Here is a 22897-nt window from a genome sequence, read left to right as displayed (position 1 = left end):
AATTTTTGTTACTTAACAGTATAAATGTCATGAGTAAAAACAGACCACAGAAGTGACAAAAAATTGTTTATTTGTAAAGATCATGATGAAGCCAAGCCAAAAGATTAAAAGGATATATGTTCTGATTTGTTTAGAATCTGATTGTATGATTTCACACATTGCTAAATATGTTACATATTTGTTCAAGATAAAATAATACAAGCAAATTTAATGCTGCAAATTTTCACACACCATCTATACATTGTACATTTCAATGATATCTTTAGCTGGGCAGTCATTTTGTGCATTGCTTTAATTGATGATTTGCATCAAACAAGTTAGTAACCTTCACATAATCAAGTCATTTCAATCATTGCTTTACTGGTATTAACAGTATAAAACAATGACATTTGTAGAATAAATAACAAAAGTCTTGGTTTACAGTAGCAGTAAGAAAGACTTCAGTCATCTGAAAGTACACATTCCTATTCTATACTGTATTCCATATTGGCTCATTTCAGATCTGTTTACTACAGCTGCTAGATGCATAATCAAATATCTCATGTTGAACATTTTAAAGCAACAAAGCAAACATTTAAAAGAAGGCTGTAGTTGACAATCAGTGGTTGCAGGCACTATTAACTAGTCTGAGGAAGACTATACTTCAATCTTATGAGGACAGTATCATTACTGCAGCCACTATATTCAGGTGTCTCCTAAAATGTCTGAGAGAAAAGCCAAGCTACACACATTAAAAACTCTCAACTATATACAAACTGAAGTTGATTCTAAGATCACTGCTTTAAGAATTGATTTGCTCATAATAATTTAAGAATTTTCAAGAAGAACGAAAAAGTTACTTTTGATGACTAAAAGTTAACTAGTCATCAAATGAAATTTTAGTTCCCTTGAACTCTTGGATATTTCCTTTGCGTGCTGCACTTGGTGGGGTCCCTCCTCTGCCACCACCACGCCCTGAACAAAATATAACAGAGACTATTAGAATCAACTGTGTTAAAAGTGATTAGAACAAAAGACAAGTGGAAGAAACTTTTGTTGTCACTAGGTAGTCACTCATGGTCAATAGGCTTTACAGCATTATTTGATACACACTTCAACATAAACACTTACAACCATAACCTGTAAACAGTTTAAGATGTACAAGGAGCTCCAGCTTTAAAGGGCCCTTACCAGCCATACCTTTGTTTTGGTGTACATGCAAAAGTTTGGCTATTATATTTTATTCAGATCATGTTGAAATGAGGGAAATCACTGTGAAACTACTTAAGATAATTAAACATGCTTTCAGGATTACAATGTACAGTAAAGCAATAAGATTTCACTTATCCATGCATTATCAATAATTTTGATGGCATAGAGAATAGCGAAGGCTGACTTGGGTCCTTTAATTCCGGAAAATGAAAAAAAACGAAAATGAAAAAATACCTCACAGTCTTGCAGTGTTCAGATGGTATAGCTGGTACTACGCATTGAACCATAACATTACACAAGTAATAATAATGTCAGACATGCAAAGTACAAGCAGATGTTACAGGCTACAAATGAACTTACCTTGTCCTCCACCTCTTCCACCAAAGCCTCCTCTGCCACCAAAGCCACCTCTGCCACCTCCCCTACCACCAAAACCACCTCTACCTCCTCCCCTGCCACCTCCTCTACCACCACCTCTACCACCTCCACTGCCAGGTGTGGAATTCCGTGGCTCAGCAAAATCGAGTCTTAGAAAACGACCATCTAGCTCCTTTCCATCCATTGAAGCCATTGCAGACTGTGCATCCTCCACGCTATCAAATTCAACATATCCAAAACTGAAAAAAAAGACAAAACCAGCAACTGTAATTCCAGAATGCTAAAGAAAAAAGAAAACACAATAACTGCATGTAAATTAAGCATACACTGAAATACATTGTGGTCTTTGAAGGACAAAATAGCACAAACTTGCAGTTAGTGACTGAGCTCTGTAAGTTTTTAACGAAAGATGAAAGTTGAAAAAGAGTACTCATGAGAATTAACTGACTCCATGCATAGTAATAGTAGTAAATAGTAATAGTAGTATCTGAAAAATGATGTGAAATTTCATTTCCAGTTGGATCAGAAACTGGGGGGGTTAGGACCTGGGACTAGGCAGGTTGTGATGTCAAAACAAGAATGACGGTCTACATATCTCTTGAAATTGTTTACAATTTGGACCTAAACTTGGAATTACATTTGATTGCTTAATTCCTAGTGTATTTCACTATTTGTTTGGTTTTGATAATAAATTCACGTACATTCTTGTTTTGATGTCACAGCCTGACTAGTCCCAAGTCCTAACCCCCACAGTTTCGGACCCAACTGGAATGAAATTTCCTATTTTCAGATGGCTAAAACGCAGTGAAAAAACTAAAATTCATTTTTTTCTATTTTTATAGCATAGCAATTTCTCAGGCAATTCTCTCCAAGGGGATAGGTGCAATGAGGTTAACCCTATGTCAAGCACCAACCCGTGAGATAAGGCCAGACCACAACACCAGTAACTACGTACCCTACTCTTTTTGATAAGTGTGTGGGTTCTTTAACGTCCCCTGCTAACCATGTAACACTGAAGATGCAGGAGACAGGGCCTATGATTTATAGTCCTTACCCGAGAAGACTTGAATGTCTAACCATTTGCAGATATAATAACAAAGGCAGCAAATTCTCCTCAGTTATTTTAAGACCCTGAGTGTCTTAAAATATTAAGATGTGAAATTATATTACAACCTCTTAAAGATTCCATCGAGCAAATAAAAAAATATCTGTCATGTACACTTAAACACAAGGCATGTAAATTCAAGACCAAAATATGTGACATAGGATTGAGAAAGAACAGATCATGATATCTAAAACAATTCCCCATAGTGTGCCAAGAAAGTTGTGTCTGATAGCCCAGGGCAACTGGATTTTCCTGTCGGGCTAGTGAATTGTGTCCATCACTTGGCCAATGGGCAAGTGAAGTTTTTGGGAAAATTTTAGAAGAAATTTATACTACAGAAGTACTGTCAGAGATTAACCTTTTAAGGGCTAGTGAGAATGATATTCAGGCTAGTACATCATAGAGTTTGCCCAAAGGGAAAGTCTGAAAACTTGTTTCCTTTGCACCTGTCCCGAGATGTTGGAAAAACACAAGAAATAATGAAAATAAGAGATATTCCCCATAATAAATCTGCAATCCAGAGAATAATAATTTGCTTCGCAGTTTAAACATCCACCAACCATGCACTTAACACTGGTAAGTCTGTCACAAAGAACAACAATGGAACAGCATGTCCTGTATTGTTACTTACCCCCTTGGGTTGCCCGTGTCTCTGTCTGTTATGACTCGTGCACCAGTGCAGTTTGGAAAAGCTTCACTCAGTAAGTCATTATCAGTGTTGTATGATAAGCCGATGCAGATCAAGGTGTTTGATGGAGTACTTTTACCACGACCCCTGCCAGATCCACCTCCACGTGGTGATTTCCCCTGCCCTCTATTACTTGGGGAGGGTCTTGCCTCTGCCATGTTTATTCGCAGTGTCCTGCCATCAAGTTCTGTGCCATCAAGTTCAAGTCCCTGCTGAACTTCCACTGGACTGCCAAAGTCTACATAGCCAAACCTTTAGGTTACAGAACATAAAATGTATTATTATATCACATCATCACTTCTCAGACAGGATCATTAGGAGGAAATGATTAGTCAGGATACATGGAAGCCAGTGACAAGGCAATATTGGAGAAAGCTTGAAAACTGCGAGGGCTAATGAAAAGTTAAAGAAAACTACACTATTATTAAACTTTAAGCATGCACATTTGGTATTGAAAAGTCTTAGGCTGTGGTCACAGAGAGATGTGTTCAGACACTGGGTACTTCACGTACCCTAGGACCATTTAGTGCCTGAGTACAAGGTTGAGACCTTGTGCCTGGGCTCTGAATTCTGGCATGAGAAAAAGGTGTGTTCACATTAGTGCCCAGCGGGAATCATGCTGCAGCACTGTGCTTGGGCACTGAGTGTGAACATAAGTTCCTTACTTTCATGTATCTCATGCCATGGGTAATAAATATAGTCAGCACGTCCAGCACTACTAGACAAAGTGATTTCTGTTAGTCTACTGCTCACCGCATTTTTTTTGTTTATAAGGCAATGGATTTTTTCCAAAAAAAGACAGTACGCCTGTTCGATCGAAATCTGATCCAAACTCAAGGTACGTCTTTTAACCATGTTTGTGCCAAAAAAAGCAATTTTGCAAAATTTCACTGATGATTAAACCTGTCAAACATCATTGCATAATCAGAGATTTTTTCCACATAACACAGAAAAATTGTTCCATAGTAGTAATAAATCAGCTGCTTTCCAACCTCAAAAATTCTGAAGAGATGATCAATTACTTTGAAGTAGTTTTTGGCCTATTAAATCAGTGATGAAAACACACACGTTTGTTCTGCGACAAATTTTTAACCTCCACGCCTTCCATCCATCTTTTGGCGAATATCCTGGAAACTAGTTTTTCATAGTCTAATGTAATGCCTGGTTAGTAAGTTATGGATGTTTCAAGAATGCAACAACTAATTCTGCACTCAAAATTATATGATAAACCTGTGTTAAATGAAGAAATAGCTGTCAACAAAATACTAGAAATAGATCAAACATCTGTCAAAGTTAGTGGGCATGACATTTAATAAGTTTATTCTATTAAAGAGCTTAAAATGTGGGTAAGACTTTGAAATGCTTTAGGAGAAATTTTCAGTTTGTAAACTTGATACCCTTACACATGTATACCTAAAAGTTTATGGTGTGTCTTATAACCGAAAAAATATGGTTTATTTGGATTTTTGATGTCAAACCTAGAATGTCTTTTTTTCCCAGGTGGCTGATTAGGATTTCAAAAGCAAAACCGTTTTTTACAGTACATACCCTCTTGATTCTCCATTCTTTGTTATTAGTCTAACACTTGTCGGAGTTAAACCATTTCCCTCAAACAAACCCTGAATGCTCTCTTCAGTGGTTCCATATGACAAGTTTCCGACATAAAGAGAAACTGAAAAACAATTATTATAGTACATTAATAAACTTTTCATGGATGGAGTAAGATCAACATGTCAAACCTTCTCTGAGGCAGGTAGAATAACATTCTTTAACATAAACCACTGACTTCAGGACTGATGGGTAAACATGCCATCTGATTGGCTACACAGACGGTGCAGGAGCTCTTTGACCTTTGAAAATCACTTCAACATCACATTCTTGTGAGTTACCCAATTAGAATTAGAATGGAGTAATCGTAGGTTAGGGAGTGAGTTCAATAGGTTGTGTGGCTGCAGTCTGATGGAGAATGTTATAATTGCTAAATGTGCCTTGATGTGCATGAGGCATTGGCTTCCAGAGAGTTAATTATAAGTTATAATGATCTTTGGGATATGACCTAATTATTTGTTTGGCTTGCAGAATCCATAAATTTGTCTCATGACCCTAATTATTGCCATTTGCTGTCGCCAAGCTACATAACTTGGTGGGGTGTAAGAAGTATTATCCTGTTTGAACAAGCCATGGTTGTTTTCTGTGGCTTGGAGGTTTTGTTTTATTAATCATGATTCAACAGTCGTTTATTGTCAAATGTGACGAGTTCACAACCAAGGAATCACACACAAATAAATGTTAGCTTTAAGACACTTGAATAATGCTATGGCTGATTTGAGAAAAAGAATTCCTGAACTGCTGCCAATGACCTCCACATCAAAGCCACAACTGGAATTGTGAAGAAAGCCTCCATGCTACCTCATGCACATGCATTGAGGGTGTCATTCACCGCTGAAAAAATCATTGGGGGAGGCTTAAATCTGAACCACTTACAAGCAACAAATCTCAAATTTTCTTGTTCAAATGAGTCATAGGGAGTCATTCAAAATTAGCATGCATTCTCGTTACTCTCGGATGCAATAAAAATAATGTGGTTAATAATTATTTAACCACCATGAAAACACATGTAGCTGCAAGCAGGGTAACATTTCAGGCCTGAAGCACAAGTAGTGAAGACACAAGAATGAGCACTGGGAAAATATTTCCTGCCAAGATCTTTCTATGATTTCAAAATTAGTAACTGGTAAAAGAAAGAAACTTGAGCTACTGGGAGTATCAAGATAAACTTTATGTGTATAAGCTCCACAAATGGGAATTTGAGCTGCTAATCTCGAGCCAATAGTTGCAAAATAATTATTAAATACACTTCCTATTGCTTTGGTATCAGTAATCTCTTGATTGTCTTCAACAATCCTTTTGGGGTTGAAGAATTCTTTTGGCGTAAGAGTAACAAGTTGCCTTATACCTTTCCAAACATTTTTGACATTGCTCTGATTCGCTAAAAACATAATTGTGGTAGTAAAGCTTTTTGCTAAGTCGTAGTAAACCTGTAAGTTTGTTTCTATAGATTTTATATTTGTAGTGACTAGCAGTAGATTTAGTTCTAATGAAGTGTCTACATTAAGTATTCTTATAATTCATAGACTTTGTAAGTACCTTAGTTATCCAAGGTTAAGAGTTGAATTTAACCTCGCTACGGGAGAGTGTTTTTAATGGAAAGTGTTTATTTACAATTTCAGAGCACTTAGAAAAGAAAACCTCAAATAGCTGATTGACATTCTGAGATTCACCAAATACATCTAGCCACTGGATTGATGCAAAGTCATTCAGAACAAGTTCTTCATTATGTTGGAAAAATCTTGTTTGTAGATTTTATCTTTTGAGTCAGGCAACATAGTAATTTCATTTATAATTAAATAGTTGGGTAAATGGTCACTAAGTTAATTAAATTATATTACCACTAATACTATGAAAATCAAGGGAATTAAAGAAAATATTGTCAATTAACAGTAAATTCAATCTACATTTCTCTGGTCCTTCTATCTGGAACAATTTGGATGAAGAGATAAAACGTTTGTCTCTGCGTTTATTTAAACAAACCTTGACTAAGCAATTTCTAAGTTCTTATGCTTAATGCTAGCTTAGTATTTTTTCTTTAAGTTACTATCGCTCTTAATTAAACAATGCTCTGTCTATAACTGGTACTGTTACTACTTATATGTCTTTTTATATTTATATCTAAAGAAAAATGTAAAAGGTTTCACACAATCGTAGAAGTGCTCGATGCAAATACATGCAGAGCGGAATACTATAATTAAAGATAGAGACCGTACAGACTGTCCGTACAGTCTCTATCTTTAATTATAGTATATTTATATCTATATATTTTTTCTCTCTCTACCTCTTCTTTTCTTTATTTTTCCTACAACCCATTTAAAGTATAATAATTCTTGTAACTACTCAGCTCGTTTAGTTTTTACTATTTTGAGTAGTTTTTTTGCTTATTTAAGTTTAATGTATTCTTTTGCTGTATAGTATTCTCTGTATTATGCAAAATAAAATGGTTGTTGTTGTTGTTGTTGTTAGATCTCAATACATTTATTAAATTTTAACCACAGAGGGATTTCACAGCAGCAAAGTGTAATAATTGTCCATGGTACTGTTTAGTAAATGTACACACAAACTCTTTTCAGAACCTACCATTTTCGTTGGGATTGTCATCTTGCTTCAACTTCTTGCCTCCATAATCCTCACTCTCTGTATTTGCCTTTCTCTTTGCAGCCTTCTGACCTTTCCCCTCTTCATTTCCAGCATCTCCATTTGCACTTTCTTGCGAATACTCCTAAAATACAGAAAGTAACCACTAAAACTGTTTCTTCTTTTTTAAGGGCAGACAGAAGCATAGGGATTCTTTTCCAATTCTATTTTCTAAGTGAACATACGAAAGATCATATATTTGAACTGCGGAGAAAGACAAGAAGCTATGATTGATCATGGCAGTTATACACAAGACTAAGGCAGCTGTGAAATTAAAGCCTGAAAAAATAAATTATCATGCTTTAATTTCATAGCTGCTCACGTTGTGCATATAACTGCGATGATCAATCATGTTTAGTACTAACAGTTTTAACCAGTCATTTTGCCATTTAATTTGATTTTAAAGGTCAACAACAGCAGAATGTTGCACTTTTTTCTTTTGCCTCAAAATGTGGTATATTGTATAAGAACCTGCCACATGTTATGTCCAACAAGCTGTTTTCTTATAATGCTGTCTGTCTGTCATGTGTGTATGTGGATTCAGATACTGAATTTTACCTTTTAACATAAACCACTGACTTCAGGACTGATGGGTAAACATGCCATCTGATTGGCTACACAGACAGTGCAGGAGCTCGTTGACCTTTTGTAAGTGTGTTCATTTTCTTGATTATTTGTGCAATTTAATAAATTTATTTTAAATATTTCTGTAACAATAAAAAACTGATTGAAACTACAGCAAGTCCAAGTATACGTACTTTATTTTTCTTGGATTTCTTAGCTGTTGTGATTGCCTCCTCATCTGATGAACTGTTCTTCCGTTTCTTGCTTCCTTTAACAAGCTTCTTGTTGGCCTTTACCTCTTCATCATCTGAACTTGATTCTTCACTACTGGAATCCTTTGCTGTTCCATTTTCCCCATTTAACTTGGGTGATTCTTCTTCATCTTCGCTGCTAGAATCTGACCCAGAATCAGGCTCATCATTTGTTTCTTTTGCTTTTCCTTTTGAGGGTTGTTCATCTTCTTCATCAGAAGAATCTGAGCTAGAGTCAGAAGATGCTTCTTTAGTTTTAACTTCTTTTGTTTTACTTGTTTCCGTTTTCTTTGTTGTTTTTGGTTTTTCTTCTTCTTCATCAGAAGAATCTGAGCTAGAGTCAGAAGACACTTCTTTAGATTTAACTTCTTTTGCTTTCCTTGTTTCTGATTTCTTTGTTGTTTTTGGTTTTTCTTCTTCTTCATCAGAAGAATCTGAGCTAGAGTCAGAAGACGCTTCTTTAGTTTTAACTTCTTTTGTTTTACTTGTTTCCAATTTCTTTGTTGTTTTTGGTTTTTCTTCTTCATCATCAGAAGAATCTGAGCTAGAGTCAGAGGATGCTTCTTTATTTTTAACTTCTTTTGTTTTACTTGTTTCCGTTTTGTTTGTTGTTTTTGGTTTTTCTTCTTCTTCATCTGAGGAATCTGAGCTAGAGTCAGAGGCTGCTTCTTTAGTTTTAACTTCTTTTGTCTTACTCTTTTCCATTTTCTTTGTTTTTGGTTTTTCTTCTTCTTCATCTGAAGAATCTGAGCTAGAGTCAGAAGCTGCTTCTTTAGTTTTAACTTCTTTTGTTTTACTTGTTTCCATTTTCTTTGTTTTTGGTTTTCCTTCTTCTTCATCTGAAGAATCTGAGCTAGAGTCAGAAGCTGCTTCTTTTTTTTTAACTTCTTTTTTTTTACTTGTTTCCATTTTCTTTGCTGTTTTTAGTTGTTTTTCTTCTTCATCAGAAGTATCTGAACTGGATTCAGAAGTTGCTTCTTTAGCTTTTCCTGCTTCTTTCTGTTTACTTGTTTTCACTGGCACTGTTGTTTTTGGTTTTTTGTCTTCTCCATCGGAAGAGTCTGAGCTAGATTCAGAAGATCCTTCTTTGGACTGAGTTTTTGTTGCAGGGGATTTAGAGGGTGCTGACTTTTGAGGCTTCTTCTCTTTTTCATCAGAGCTTGATTCAGAGGAAGATGCCTCAGCTTTCACTGTCCCAGTTGGTTTGGCTTTTGATTTTTGTTGCTTCCCTTTTTTCTCATCATCACTTGAAGAGGACTCTTCTTCACTTGAGGAATAATCCTGTTTGTTTTTCAGTCCCTTGAGTTCAAGCACATCTGCCTTTAGTGTCTTGACAGGTTTTTCCTCTTCTTCATCAGAGTCAGACTCACTTGATGAAGAGCTTGACTGTTTTTTAGGTTTCTTTGGACCTGGTTTGGATTTTTTTGGAGCAAGTGCAGGCTTGACCTTAGATTTTCCATTCTGTTTTATTTTTTCCTTCTTAGTTTTCTTCTCGGCAACTTGTTTTCTGGAGATAACAAAATAACATTTAATTCATCCAGCCACCAAATAACAAAAATCTTGTGATTGCGCAGAAATCCTAATATGACCATTTCACTCAAGTTTTGAGCCCCACACAAGAGCAGGGAACCTTTGAGAACAAGCCTAAGAGTATATAGCCTTCTTTGCAGACATTCTTATGGCTCACCACATCCCCCTCCCCTTTGAACCTCCGCTGAAACAAACATTTCCTGTAAAATTTTACCCTTTCCTTAAAGAAAGGAAGTACCGCAAGGCTTCAAAAAAGTGACCACTTGTCCAGGACAAGTGGATTTTCTTGTTGGCAAGTAACTTTTCTTTCTCACTTGCCTGATGAGCAAGGGCCCAGGCAAGTCATCTGCCAACTAAATAAAAAAAAAGTACACCAAGACTTAAACAAATTTCTTTGATTCTTCATAGCTGACAGATAGTTTAGTACATCAGGTTAATTATACTTGTTTGCTCAAGGTAAAGGATGTCGACCTGGGGATAAAGGTTAGTAACTGTTCTCCCGTATTTCTAATTTCAGTAATGATGATTTTCCTGTCTGATACTGTATAAGCTTTTCTGAATCATACAGTATTTAATGACCTTATCTGTCAATATCTGTCTGGTTGTTTTTGATACTAACAGTGGAGTCATATTTCAGCGCGTTTCTTTTGTCTGGTAGAGGCTATTTCTCTCAACATTGACATTGTGTTAACTTTCCTGAATTTTGCAAAGTTATGATATCTGGAATTCTCAGTGGGTTTTTGTCTTGACATTTTGATATCTAGTGGAGAGATATTTGCTGAGAAATCTCCAACATTCTCAGTGAGATTTTGGCCTTGGAATTTGGATATCTCACCAAGATCTCACTGAGATATCAAAATCTCGCCAACAGATCTTGGTCAAAATTTTGCATGGGTTTGTAAGGAAAAAACATCTTTTCCAGAAAGTTACAAAATATGGATAGCTGTTCTTCTTAAAAGTAGTTGCTCAGTACCTTGAAATGGTTTTATCATCAGCTGAACTGGAATCCTGTGAAAATAACATAACAACTGATGAGACAGAACCAACAGCCCCCAAACTGGCCAGACCAAGAGCATGTCCCATGAGGTGAACAAATTAACCCCCTCCCAATAAGTATCTATTGTTCTCTACATTCTTCTGCATTTGAAGTCCTTCAAGACATGCTAAGCAAGTGCCAAGAAAAACAGACAGTATTTAGACACACTGACAGGCCAAGACCACCTCAGCGATGTCCTGACAAGACATCATATCAAGACAAATCTCATGAGGTTTACAACATGGATATGCCACATGTGCAAATGTTCCATTGGTTACTTATAAGTTTGAACACAGCTCATCTGGAAAACGTGATTCAGGCATGTATTTATAATAGTAATAGTTGATAGTAATTATTATTAGTACTTCTCTAAATCACAGCGGGTATGAACAGTTCTAAATATATTGCAAAAGGCCATATTATTTTCACTGCTTCAGTACAATGAGGAGCACTAAAAGCAATGACTTTTAAGTTCCTCATTTCTGTGAGATGATTTCATTTTCTCAAGGTGCAAAATCATGAAATTGCATTTGTGTCTGCCATTTTCACTTTGAAAAACTGGCAAACAATTATGAAGCCACTTCTGCCTGGAGGCTCACAAATTCTCAAGTGCCTTTCCAATTTCAAGGTTGCTGTTCAGAAATGAACAATACATGCAATTCTCAATTTTTTAAAATACATGTAAAGGCTGTGTCCTAAAGTAAACTATTAGCCTGCATGTCTAAATTGAAGAGTGCCAGACCCCAAAAATGTCCTCATACGTCCCAAGTCATGGTAATGGTACTACTGAAATAGGTACCCTAGTTTCCTCATGGATATTCTTGACAATTACCCTTGCGGTCTTTAAATTGTGCTACAAGGTCTAAACTTGGCACCACATTGGTTTAAGCACATATCACATTCTCCACCCACCGCAGCAAGCAATGGCACTCCCATGCAATTCTAGATGTGGAAAAAGTGTAGAATGAAGCCTTCCAGCTTGCAGTATTGATTTTATTGCAGAAAGAGGGATTCAGCGTCAGGTACAGCATTTTGCGATACTACCAGTTGTTGATCAGTGCCAATTTGCTGGGCTGTTCATTTAAAAATTGGAGTGATACAGTGAATCTGACAAGAGAAGCAATGTTCTCACATACAGGTGCCTTTGTATTTGACAACTACCACAGCCGATCGATGCTCGAAAAAGGTCTCCCTGTTTCAGTGTACATAACAATTAGCCTTACATTTGAAAGACCCATTTACTCGTAACTCATAGACTCATGTGACCCATATAAACTTAGGTCTCAAACCATCAATCAATCTTCTCTTTTTCAATTTCCGAAATGAGACCTGAAATATTCTTGATGCATGCTCATTTCCCTGGGTTATTGCACAATAATTTTCGACACGTGGTTTAGACAAAAAACGTGTTTTACAGATTTCAGCGACACAAAGTTCCCTGCTCCTTACTCATACTTTGCTGAAAGTTCGAGAAGTTAAGTTTCAAAAGATATTTCAACTTACTTCATCCATGGCATTATCCTATAAACTCAAAGTAAAGGATCAACACTTCATTCCAAAGTTCTTTACTCGAACGTATCGTAAACAGAGGATTGCACTTTTTAAGGCTTATCTATCGAACCCTCGTTGAAAAATAGATACGAATGAAAAAATAACTTTCTTACCTTTTTTGAAGTGACATGCTTCGCCATTTTTTGACCGAATAAATCCAAATTCCAGATGAAATTAACCCTCACTCTTCTACTCCACGTGCGAACACAAACGCGAGTCTAACGAGAAAGGAAGGTCACTGCGTACGAGCCGACGAAGAGTGGGAACCACCAATCCCATGAGCCACTTCGACATTGGAGTAATCAAACATGGCGGAAGTTTGCAAAATATGAGTTGCCTTTCTCTACTAGGGGAAGATAGTTGTGATGGAAAATGGATGCAGTTATAACCATTGAAGCCGATCTAAATGCCATTATTAAGGAGGTATGTTGTATTAAAATAAAATCAATCCCTGCAAAATTTAAAATTAGCCTACTGCTGGTAACTTATCTGGGACATCTTTGCATCCTTGGTTACGCTCAGTCACAGGAAAAAAGTGAAATACCAATTTTGGAATAAGACAGGATTATCAGTGGTTTTCTATTGGGATATAATTGGTAGCTTAATTAGAATACTAACATTGGAGAAATGATATAAAAACCAATGTTGGTATTTTAAATAAACTTCCCAACATTGGAAAATGATAATTCTCATTGGAATACTGTTGGAGAATTTATTTTGTTTTGCCAGGCTTGGTTTATCAAAAATATTTTTCCAACTTTGGAATATATATATACAGTTGGGAAAACTATTGGAAAATTTGGTTTGAGTTACCAACCATGGTACATTAAAATAATATTCCAGTACTGGAAAATGTTCTTGTTTTACTGGCAAATCAGTGGAATTTTCAATGTGCTTTTCCAATGTCGGTATATTTTATCAATTCTCCATTATTGGAACACGATAATATTTATTGGAAAACAAGTGGAGTTTTTAGTATGTTTTGCCAATCTTGGTATATTGAATTAATTTGCCAATACTGTAAAATGCTGTAACACATAGGAAAACTACTGGTATATTAAATTGAAGTTACCAATCTTGGTATATAGGTAGAATTTTCCAAGAATGTTAAATCCACACATTTTATTGGGAAATTGAGCAAAAATATGTTTGCCTCACCAGTTTAAACAACTTTATTATTTTCTCTGTGTGGAAAAATTACAATGTTATAATTACTAGATCATTTAACAATCATTTGCTATGCAACCTTAACTTTGATGAAGAGCCTCCATTTTTGGCAGCCAGGATGGCCAGAGAAAAACTCAAAGTACATTGTAACAAGCTAACAAGCTATTTGTCTGAGAACATGCTCAAGGCTTCTGAGAGGACTGAGAGTATGCAAACAACTCTTTTCTGTCACTCATATTTGCAACATCATCATCATCATCATCATCATCATCATCAACAACATTGGAATTGGCAATGCCTTCATCATCGAGTTTATTTACACTAGAGTTGTCTGAACTTAATCTGTTTAACATCTCACTGATGCCTGATTTCTGGCTTTTACTGTGGCTGGATGCACTTTTTGAGCTGCCATTTGAAAATGGTTTACGAAATAAAAAACTGAAGTCCCTTTTGCTCTCAATCTCAGATCTTTTAATATGGTTGTAATTTAACTTCTGTGCAGGGTCCCTTGAGACAATTTATTGTTGCCTTAACAATTCCTTAGCTATTTGACAAGCCATTTGATATTTACCCATACCTCGAGTTTTGACTTTAAGATGTTTGGCAACAGGAGCTAGATTGCCATTTACAGATAAGTAATCAAATGAATTGACATTAAATGCCACTAATAGAACAACTTTGGAAGCTTCATTTGAAATTTTATCAATGTTGTGTTCAGGAACCTCTGTTTCTGCATCCCCTGATTCTAAAGTTTCTGTATCTCCACTTGCAAAGCAATTTGATTTTTAAAAAAATTAATGACATTTTAAGAGAAATCTACAGAACTTGATAGAACAACCTCCAATTTTAAAAGGTTACTCTGATTTTGCTTGAAGTAAACTTTCTCGTTGCCTGGCCATATCTTTGCTGCCTCCCTTTGTACAACAGCAAGCCTATTATAAAAATGTCATTCAAAATTGAATCATTTTCTAGCTTTGCTGTATGTAAAAGTAAATCTTATTAGGATGGTATTATTATGTATTTAAGTATTATTTTTTAAACATTATTAGTAGAAGTATTATTATGTTGTCAAGTATTATCTCTCCACTTACTTCATACGATACAAGTTCTTGTTGGCCTCTGACCACTTCGTTTGGTCTATTTTCTTTACTTTCTTTTTCCAGTGAGTTGAACTTCCTGTTTTAACACATGTTTCTTTATTCTCTGACATCATTTAAGAAAGAAAAAAATATTTGACCGCTTATTAAAATCTAGCCTAAAAGAAGACATGAACATGGAGATACCTAATTAGCTGAGCAGTGCATCACTGGTCTTCTTGGTTTCTTTTAGTGCAGCAGGCACAAATATTTAATATACTGAGTTTAGCCTCATCTTGAAGTAAAATAGTCACAGGTCTGCCATACTTTATCCAATAGTTTCATACTAGAAGGGACAAACTTAAGTAGTACAAAATTAAAGATGGTCACTTTTTGGCATTTGAAGAAAATGCAATGAACTTCACGAATTTCCTGTTGGATTCACGTGTTAAATAGCATATTTCAAAACACTGAACAAGCCTCACAGTCATTACTCGATATTATCGGAGATCTAGGCTTACCTGCAGGTTGAACTTCTTCCTGAATCGCTTGGAGAATTTCCAACTACCTTCCCACACTCGTTATGCCGATATCTCTTAACACTTGGCGATCTATCATTGGTAACGCTTTCCCAGAAATTTCGGCTCTTGTCAAAGAATGAAATTCAACCGACATATGCAATTAAGGCTTAATATAACTTAATTTCAGTGTAAACTTTTCACAAAATTTATCTTTTATTGTGAGGGCAGATACCTTTGAAAAGTGAAATTTCTTCCTTTTTAAATGAACCTCTTGGCTCAAAATTATCTGCCATCCACCGAACTAAGTGAGAGCAACTCCATTCTAAGTACAAAGAACTGGAAAAAATAAGCTTCTGCACAACTTGTCAACTTCTGGTAAGCTCATCCCAAATATAAAAGAACTAGAGATGTTCAGGCATTGCGAACTATTTACCTCTGTAATCCTCTGGCAAAGCATTATTTTCGTCGGTGCTTTCATCGGCATTAACACTTGTCGACATACTTTTGCAGGTTTATGTTTAAAAAAGCTGCTTTCTAAGTTCCAAATTCTCGAAATCTTTCCACACTGTCCAAATCAAATGGTCATGTTCATTGTCCTTGTGAAGTGTGCACTGGTGAGCCAGTCTATCCCACAACAGCATGGAGACACATTCAGCGATCGAAGAAAGCCAAGTTCTTGAATGAAGTTCAAGATGAAGATTGCCCTTTGACAGTGCTGGAAAAGCCAGTAAACATTGAAACTTTCAAGATTAAGCTCAAATATAACTGATGCAAGTGTAAAACTGTAAAAGCAACATTTACTTCATCATTAACTTTCAAGCCCCAAAATAATTTTCTACTTGGTAGTCAGTATTGGTAACATACCTTTACTCATGTCAAAAATATGCCAGTTTTATTCCAGGTTGAAAGTATTAATCAACTAGGACACCAGTAAATTCACTGAAATATTTCTATGTTGGTATATCTTAGACTTGCATGTTTTCCAACAAAGTGTCATCAATGAAAATTTTCAATTAGAAATAGATATCCTACCAATATTACCCTATCCTAGGAGAATTACATGATTAACACTCCAGTTAATTTCCAGAAATATACCTTTATTGGGTTTACAAAACCTTGACTATTCTCCAGCATTGGGTAATTAATGGAAAGTTTCAGCAATGGAATAAATGTACCAATATTTTTCCAACCTATAAATAATTCATGTTTAACATACCAGTTTTATCCCTAAAATAAACCAGTGTTGGTACACAACAAAATTGGCTATTGCTCCAACATTGGGCTATCAGTGGAATATTTTAAACATGAAAATATAAACACCATTGATATCCCAAGCTAGGATTATTACATGATAAATATGCCAGTATGTTCCCTGTAATATTCCAATGTTGTTATGGTATTGTAATAATTTATTTCCCATTATTGGATTATTATTGGTATGGACAAGGGTGAAAATTCGTAGATACCAATTTTGTTCCAAGATTGGACTATTAAAACATTAATTTACCTATAAATTTCCAAGAAAACTCCAAGGACTGTTTAGCATACCTTTTTGAAGTTTACCAATGTTGGATCAATATTGGTATCATTGATGTTTTCCAATAATATTCCAATCGTGGTATCTTAAATGAGCGATTTTTCCAATATTTTTCCGTATTGGAATCTCTATTTTTTTCCTGTGAGTTACAAAAAAAAAAATGTAGTAATGATCTAGAGATCTCAAATGACCTATGATAGCGGTCTGTCGAAAAAAGAGCAGATTTTGAAATGCAGAGAGCAGATCACAGACTACAGACTTTGTAAGTGTATTAATGATCAAGCTATAAGATGGAGCTAACATAAACAGGGTTGGTGTTTTTCGCGCTAGCCTGAGCGATAGTTAGGTTGACTGAAGCGTTATTAACGCAAACTAGAGTGCAGACTTCTACTCTGGTTATAATAGGCCTACCCATCAAGATGGCATCGAAACCGTGATAAGGTCTATTATATGTAGCCTGTATAACGCTCAGGTTAGCCTGAGTGCCCTCTCAGTAATGCAACTGGACTAATAACATGACAGATAGGCTTACTTATTGTGAAAGTCGAAAAGCCATGAACACTTTGATTTGATTTTGACATGTTGATTGTGTAGCCACAAGCCTAACCCTAAACCCTTGCAATTCCTTAGCGTGAGGTCACCATGCATAAAATAATCATTTCAAAATTTATATCTGACAAAAGTGCATCTGAGAACTAAAGTGGATTGGTACTGACTACACCATCAGATGGTGTATTGCAGCATTGAATGAGTGAAATCATTCAAGGAAATCCCTCTGGCTTAAATTTGTGTTTACCTAGCGCAGTACCCTTATTGCTGAAAAGTTACCTCTCCAAACAAGAAAATCTGGAAGGCCCTTTTCATGGTTAGTTTTTCTCATGCATTACAACGTAATTCAACGTGGATGCCAGGCAATTTCACGCTAAAACTACAAAAAAACCCGAAATTGCCTCACATGCATGTTAGGTTATAACGTGATGCAAATGAGAAAAGTTAACCGTGAAAAAAGCTATTATAACCAAAAATTATATAATGCCCTGACAAGAAACTTATTTTATGCATCCAGTTAGAAGTGGGGTCGCCCCAGCAACCCAGTTGAGAGAATTCTTAAGCCAACTGATCATGCTATACACAGACTGATGATCATCTCATAAGTAATCATTTTATCATAAAAGTCAAGCAATCTGAATATATTACTTCTGCTAGCTAGGGAAGAATATCTGTGATATGATATGTGATATGGCAGTTTTTCAATTTAAGATTAACCACAACATTCCGTACACAAATAGTAGACTCTTAAGAGATAAGATAACAGAGAACGACAAATGTTACCTTTGCAGTGGCAGTCAAACACTGACCCATCTCTTTGTTGAATGTGATTTTAGTAAGGTATTTTGGATCAATTTTACTTCTTGGTGGAATTGTAAATATAACATGCAAATCAAACTCAAACAGCGTGATATTTTATTTGCTTTTCATTCCGAAAACAGTGTTTTTTTAGGCATTAACTACTGTTTGCTTGTGGCCAGAAAAATTACATCTATATTTCTGCAAAAAATGAAGACCCCTTCTGTTTCACTTCCTATCTCAAATTTTTGAAGAACAAGCTCGGGACAGACAAAAAGAAGATTTGAGACCTTGTTACATGTACTCTTTAGAGCACTTTTTGTTTTGTTTGCTTCTTGTGAGTGTTTGTAAGACTGTAATTCGTAGATCTTTTCAGTTAGCTATTTTAACTAGTTATAATTTTTTTTTTGTAAGTTGTTACATTTTAATTTTTTGTAATAATAATAATAATAATAATAATAATAAATGGGCATGGAGTAGGACAAGCTCACGCTTTAGCCTACTTACTATTTTGAGGAGGGTGCTATCAAGCTAAAAACTGGCTATCCCCTAGTGCCCCAGGACCATGCTTTGGTCTCGGCCCTAAGGACTCTAAGCAAACATTACGTGAGGACGATGATAATAATAATAATACGTTGGAAGTGGGGTCGCCCCAACAGCCCAGTTGAGAGAATTCTAAGCCAACTGATCATCCTATACACAGACTGATAATCGTCTCATACGTAATCGTTTTATCATAAGAGTCAAGCAATCAGAATATATTGCTTCTGCTAGCTAGGGAAGGATATCTGTGATATGCTGGAAGTTTACCAAGATAAAATATGCTCTCTCTGTCAAGTTTGTGATCACATTTAATGATGACTGATGACACGTACACAACTGTCTTTCTAGAATCTCAGGGCAAATTGGGTTTGCTGAATGAGTACATGATCAACTTAGAAAACTGAGATGTTACAAATAAAAATTAATATGCAAAACAAAGCAGCCATGGAGTTTGGTTTAGTGTTGGGGTCAGCAGCTTCAATACTTTAAGACTGACTTTCATGTCATTTACTTACTACCTTAATGACCCATTGGTCAAATTAAATCTACTAAAGTAAGAATGAAGAAACATGTAACAAAGTTTTAATTTATTTATTTTATTTATTTTATTTGCTCCATTTCCTCCCATCCTAGACTGAAACAACAAACCGATTTGAAAACACACACACACACAGAAATCACTGAGTGTATCTTGTTTGTGCAGTTACCCAGGTTAGATAGATAGATAGAAAGATGGATAGATAAATGAATGAATGAATGAATGATTGAATAAATGAATAAATAAATACAGCTCAGTGTTAATACACCATATTACATTTTGATTCTTTTTTATTAATGTGCAAGTATCTAGATTATCTTGGATATTCAAAGACACTATCTACATTTGAGGATGAGCTCAAATCTCTAGGGAAGCAGTCAAATCAGATTATCACACCAAGGAATGACTCACAGAAAACAGAAATACAGGTAGTAATTAAATCCCAATGAAGATGTAATAGACTGGTTTTCAGTTGAGTGTCGTAAGACCAAAAGCAAACCAATCACTTGCCAATTAGACTACTCAGCCAATCTCAAACTGTAAAACCGGAACAAATTGAAAGTAATTGCCTGATTACTTTTGATACTCAATTGAAAACTGCTCTATAACTTGGGCAGTTTTAAGCACATTCATTTGGTAACCTCTGGATTTCATTAGATGAAAATGTTGCAAATTTCACGACATAACCGTCAATATTTCATTGTTCAAAAGTGACGTGTAACTGGATAAACCCTAAATGTTTGAAAAGTAAAACTACGCTCTAAGTTCGTCACTCTTCATGGATGGATGCAAATGGTAGTAGCTCTACACAATTGTCTAAGTTTCGTTATCTAGAAGTGAGAACATCTTGACTATTTTTGCGACATGTCAATTTGAATACTCTTCAGCTACTATAAAACTATTGCATCATTGTAAGTTAATGTTTCAATGGAAACTCTTGTTAGCAGACACACTCACGACACAACAAAAGGTGTCCTTAACTGGAGCTGGCGGCTTAGGAGAATGGTTCTCATGAGCTGCTACTAAAGGTGTAAGGCATAGCTGGGTGCTTGCTGGTCAGACCTCGCCCAACTAACAATGAACATTAGGAATGCAAAAAATACCTCTGCATTAACTGTTAATAATTTTGTTTTGTGTTATTGCCTCAATATGCAATGCTGCAATAATGGCTCTATACTGTATCAATTGGTCTCTCCCGTAATGATTAATGAACAAATCATAATTGCAATTAACATTGACATTAACAGTCTCGCTGCAGCTAAATGAAGTGACACAGTTTAGAAATGTTTATAAATGCATTCATTTGTAAAGTCATTCTGACAAACAGTGATGTTAAATTATTTGATTTAAAAAAAATAAGATTCAGAGGATAATGGGATTTCCTTTTGGGTGTCCGCTGACAGGAGCTTAAAAGCAAAGGTAAAGTGTAGATCGTGAATCCTGAAAATGTTGGTGACTGCTTATGGAAATGTCCTCTTTAGTCTTACAGGAATGAGTGCAACGTTTGTATGGGAGTTCAAACAGGGTTTTGTGAAGATGGACATAAGTATAGCTGTCCACTTACAAGAGTTTCCATTAAGAGAGCTTCCACTGCATTTTTTTCAATTTTTTATGATAGCCACACAAAGAACACTACTTACAATATGATACTTACATTAAATATCACTGTATTTGTTTATTATTTAGAAAAATCTTAACTACCTGTGTAATTTTTGTGAATTTTAGTTTTTATTCCCAGAGAAACTACACCTAATTACTTTGAATTGTTATTAAACATAACAAAACAACAACCATTGTAGCCTAACCTGACCATCTGAAATAATGATTCTCCTTTTTGTTAGAGACAGTTGGCATTGGCCTTTGATGAGGGAATGTGCACAGAATTCTTCAGGATATGGAATGAATACATACCTGATGTTGTACAAGATACTGATCATGTTTGCCAGAAACTGGTTTTCAACATAAATATTTATTTTTCCCTTTATCCTATTACACATGGTAACCAGGTATGACTTACATTCTTTCATAGTCAACATTTTCATAAGAACAACCCAGAAACAGTTTCCATTCACTGTTGAAAGGTCAGGCTAGAGATTGGCAAGATATAAGACTTACAGGGTTGTCATTGGGGTCGAGTACGCTTGATTCCCCCTTGATGCTACAGGTGAAATTCCCTGTTGTTCTTAGTATTGACCCACAAAGTAAAAGTTTGTCATGGACGTGGAGAATGAGAGTACAGGTGACTCAAAACTTAATGACAGCCCTGTACGACACACAGTGATTGGCTAATAATCGAAGACAGAGTTTCCCATAATGTCTGTGGGCATCATGAGTGATGTTAATGCCTACCTGGCTAGCAAAAACAGGTAGTGAGTTGTTAACAGGTAAGGTACATGTAAAATCTGCATACAAGCCAAGTACCTGAGGTGGCCCATCAGGTTGGCGCTCATCTCTGCTTTCTGTTGCATGTAGCAACTAGGAGTATTTCTACTCACTCCTGAATTGGATGCTAGTCCATCACAGGGCTACTCCTCAACATTAAATTCATCACTGGTAGCCATTTTATACACCTGGGTGGAGGGAGGAACACAGCACAACATCCCTGGCCTGGGCTCAAACCCGGACCACTTGACCTGGAGTCAAGCTCTCTAATAATGAGGCCACTGTGCCTCCAAAAGATATTAACAAGGGCTATATTGATCATAAAATTTCTTTTTTAAACTCTTACAAGAGAATATTCTAAGACTAATGGGAAAATACAGCCTTCAGTCTTTCTTGTATGGACCTTGGTACACTCAGTCAGTTCACTTACCTTGTCATGCCACATTGGTCTCCAGATTAACTTGTTAACAAGCTTAGTTTTTCATATTACAAGGTTCTCGGATTTGTGATAGTTGCATCAGATTTGAAATCTCAAAAAAATTGGCACCTGACCAGTGTTTTTATTCATTCTAGTCATAGTATGAAATTTGTGTAAACCTTCCAAGAAAGAGGCACTTTGATTGATAAGAAGGCGAATAATGGTTTTTATTTGATATACTGTAGTCAATTTATAATGTAGATTACAATGATTTGACTGCTTACTGTTAGTCTTCATCTGGCAATAAGGTGGCCTGGTTTATAATGCATTGCCATTCATATCATCATGGTTGGCTATGATTGGTGCATTTAAATCCTCCATTGTTTCAGCTAGAAGTTGCTGCCTCTGTACACTGTAGTCTGCTGTTGTACAATATTATTCTCCTGTTGTTCTTGTTGCTGTTGTGTGTGTTTTTATGGTGGGTATCCTCATTTCTGGAATTTCAATGCCACTATCCCTGGCTGTTGCTAAAAGTATGTTGTTTTACCTTCCTTGATCTTACTTGAGTGCCAGGCTAGTGAGAATTTTGATGAATACATCTCTCAATGGTACCCAGATAACGTCAATAGGGGTAGTGGAATTCAAATTTCTGAAGCATTCATTCATTCATTCACATGGCAATGGTTAAGCGGCATAAAGGAACAGCGTATCACTAAAACAAAGGAACAATGAGGTTTGAAATGAACCAATCATGGCCAACCTTCATGATATAAAGTAATGGGCTCGTCCAGCTGACCTTATCACCTTATTAAGCCTGTCAGTTAGC

The 22897-nt window shown here is 35.9% G+C and overlaps 2 protein-coding genes across 3 annotated transcripts in view; one reads left to right on the top strand and one right to left on the bottom strand.

Annotated features, from left to right (window-relative positions):
• Positions 1-53: 53 nt before the first annotated feature.
• On the bottom strand, positions 54-12796 carry LOC145482583 (uncharacterized). Its single transcript, XM_081461180.1, has 8 exons — positions 12656-12796; positions 10929-10963; positions 8369-9932; positions 7554-7695; positions 4911-5034; positions 3306-3614; positions 1552-1808; positions 54-954 (listed from the first exon to the last, which is right to left on the bottom strand). The coding sequence occupies exons 1-8, from the start codon at positions 12680-12682 to the stop codon at positions 860-862; spliced, it is 2553 nt and encodes an 850-aa protein (XP_081317306.1). The 5' UTR covers positions 12683-12796; the 3' UTR covers positions 54-859.
• A 30-nt stretch (positions 12797-12826) lies between these two features.
• Positions 12827-22897, top strand: part of LOC145482585 (lisH domain-containing protein ARMC9-like) — a 44194-nt gene continuing 34123 nt past the window's right edge. Inside the window, exons 1-3 of one of the 2 annotated variants that reach the window (XM_081461182.1) lie at positions 12827-12965; positions 19577-19699; positions 21113-21277. In XM_081461182.1, the coding sequence (XP_081317308.1) occupies positions 12915-12965; positions 19577-19699; positions 21113-21277 (339 nt within the window). In that variant the 5' untranslated portion in view covers positions 12827-12914. The remainder of the gene's footprint in view (positions 12966-19576; positions 19700-21112; positions 21278-22897) is intronic. The other variant, XM_081461183.1, reaches the window with a different exon arrangement.

The sequence above is a fragment of the Orbicella franksi genome, chromosome 3 (assembly GCF_964199315.1).
Source record: "Orbicella franksi chromosome 3, jaOrbFran1.1, whole genome shotgun sequence".
NCBI classification, from domain to species: Eukaryota; Metazoa; Cnidaria; class Anthozoa; order Scleractinia; family Merulinidae; genus Orbicella; species Orbicella franksi.
Note: the sequence above shows the minus strand (reverse complement) of the source record. Positions and strands in the feature narration are given on the sequence as shown.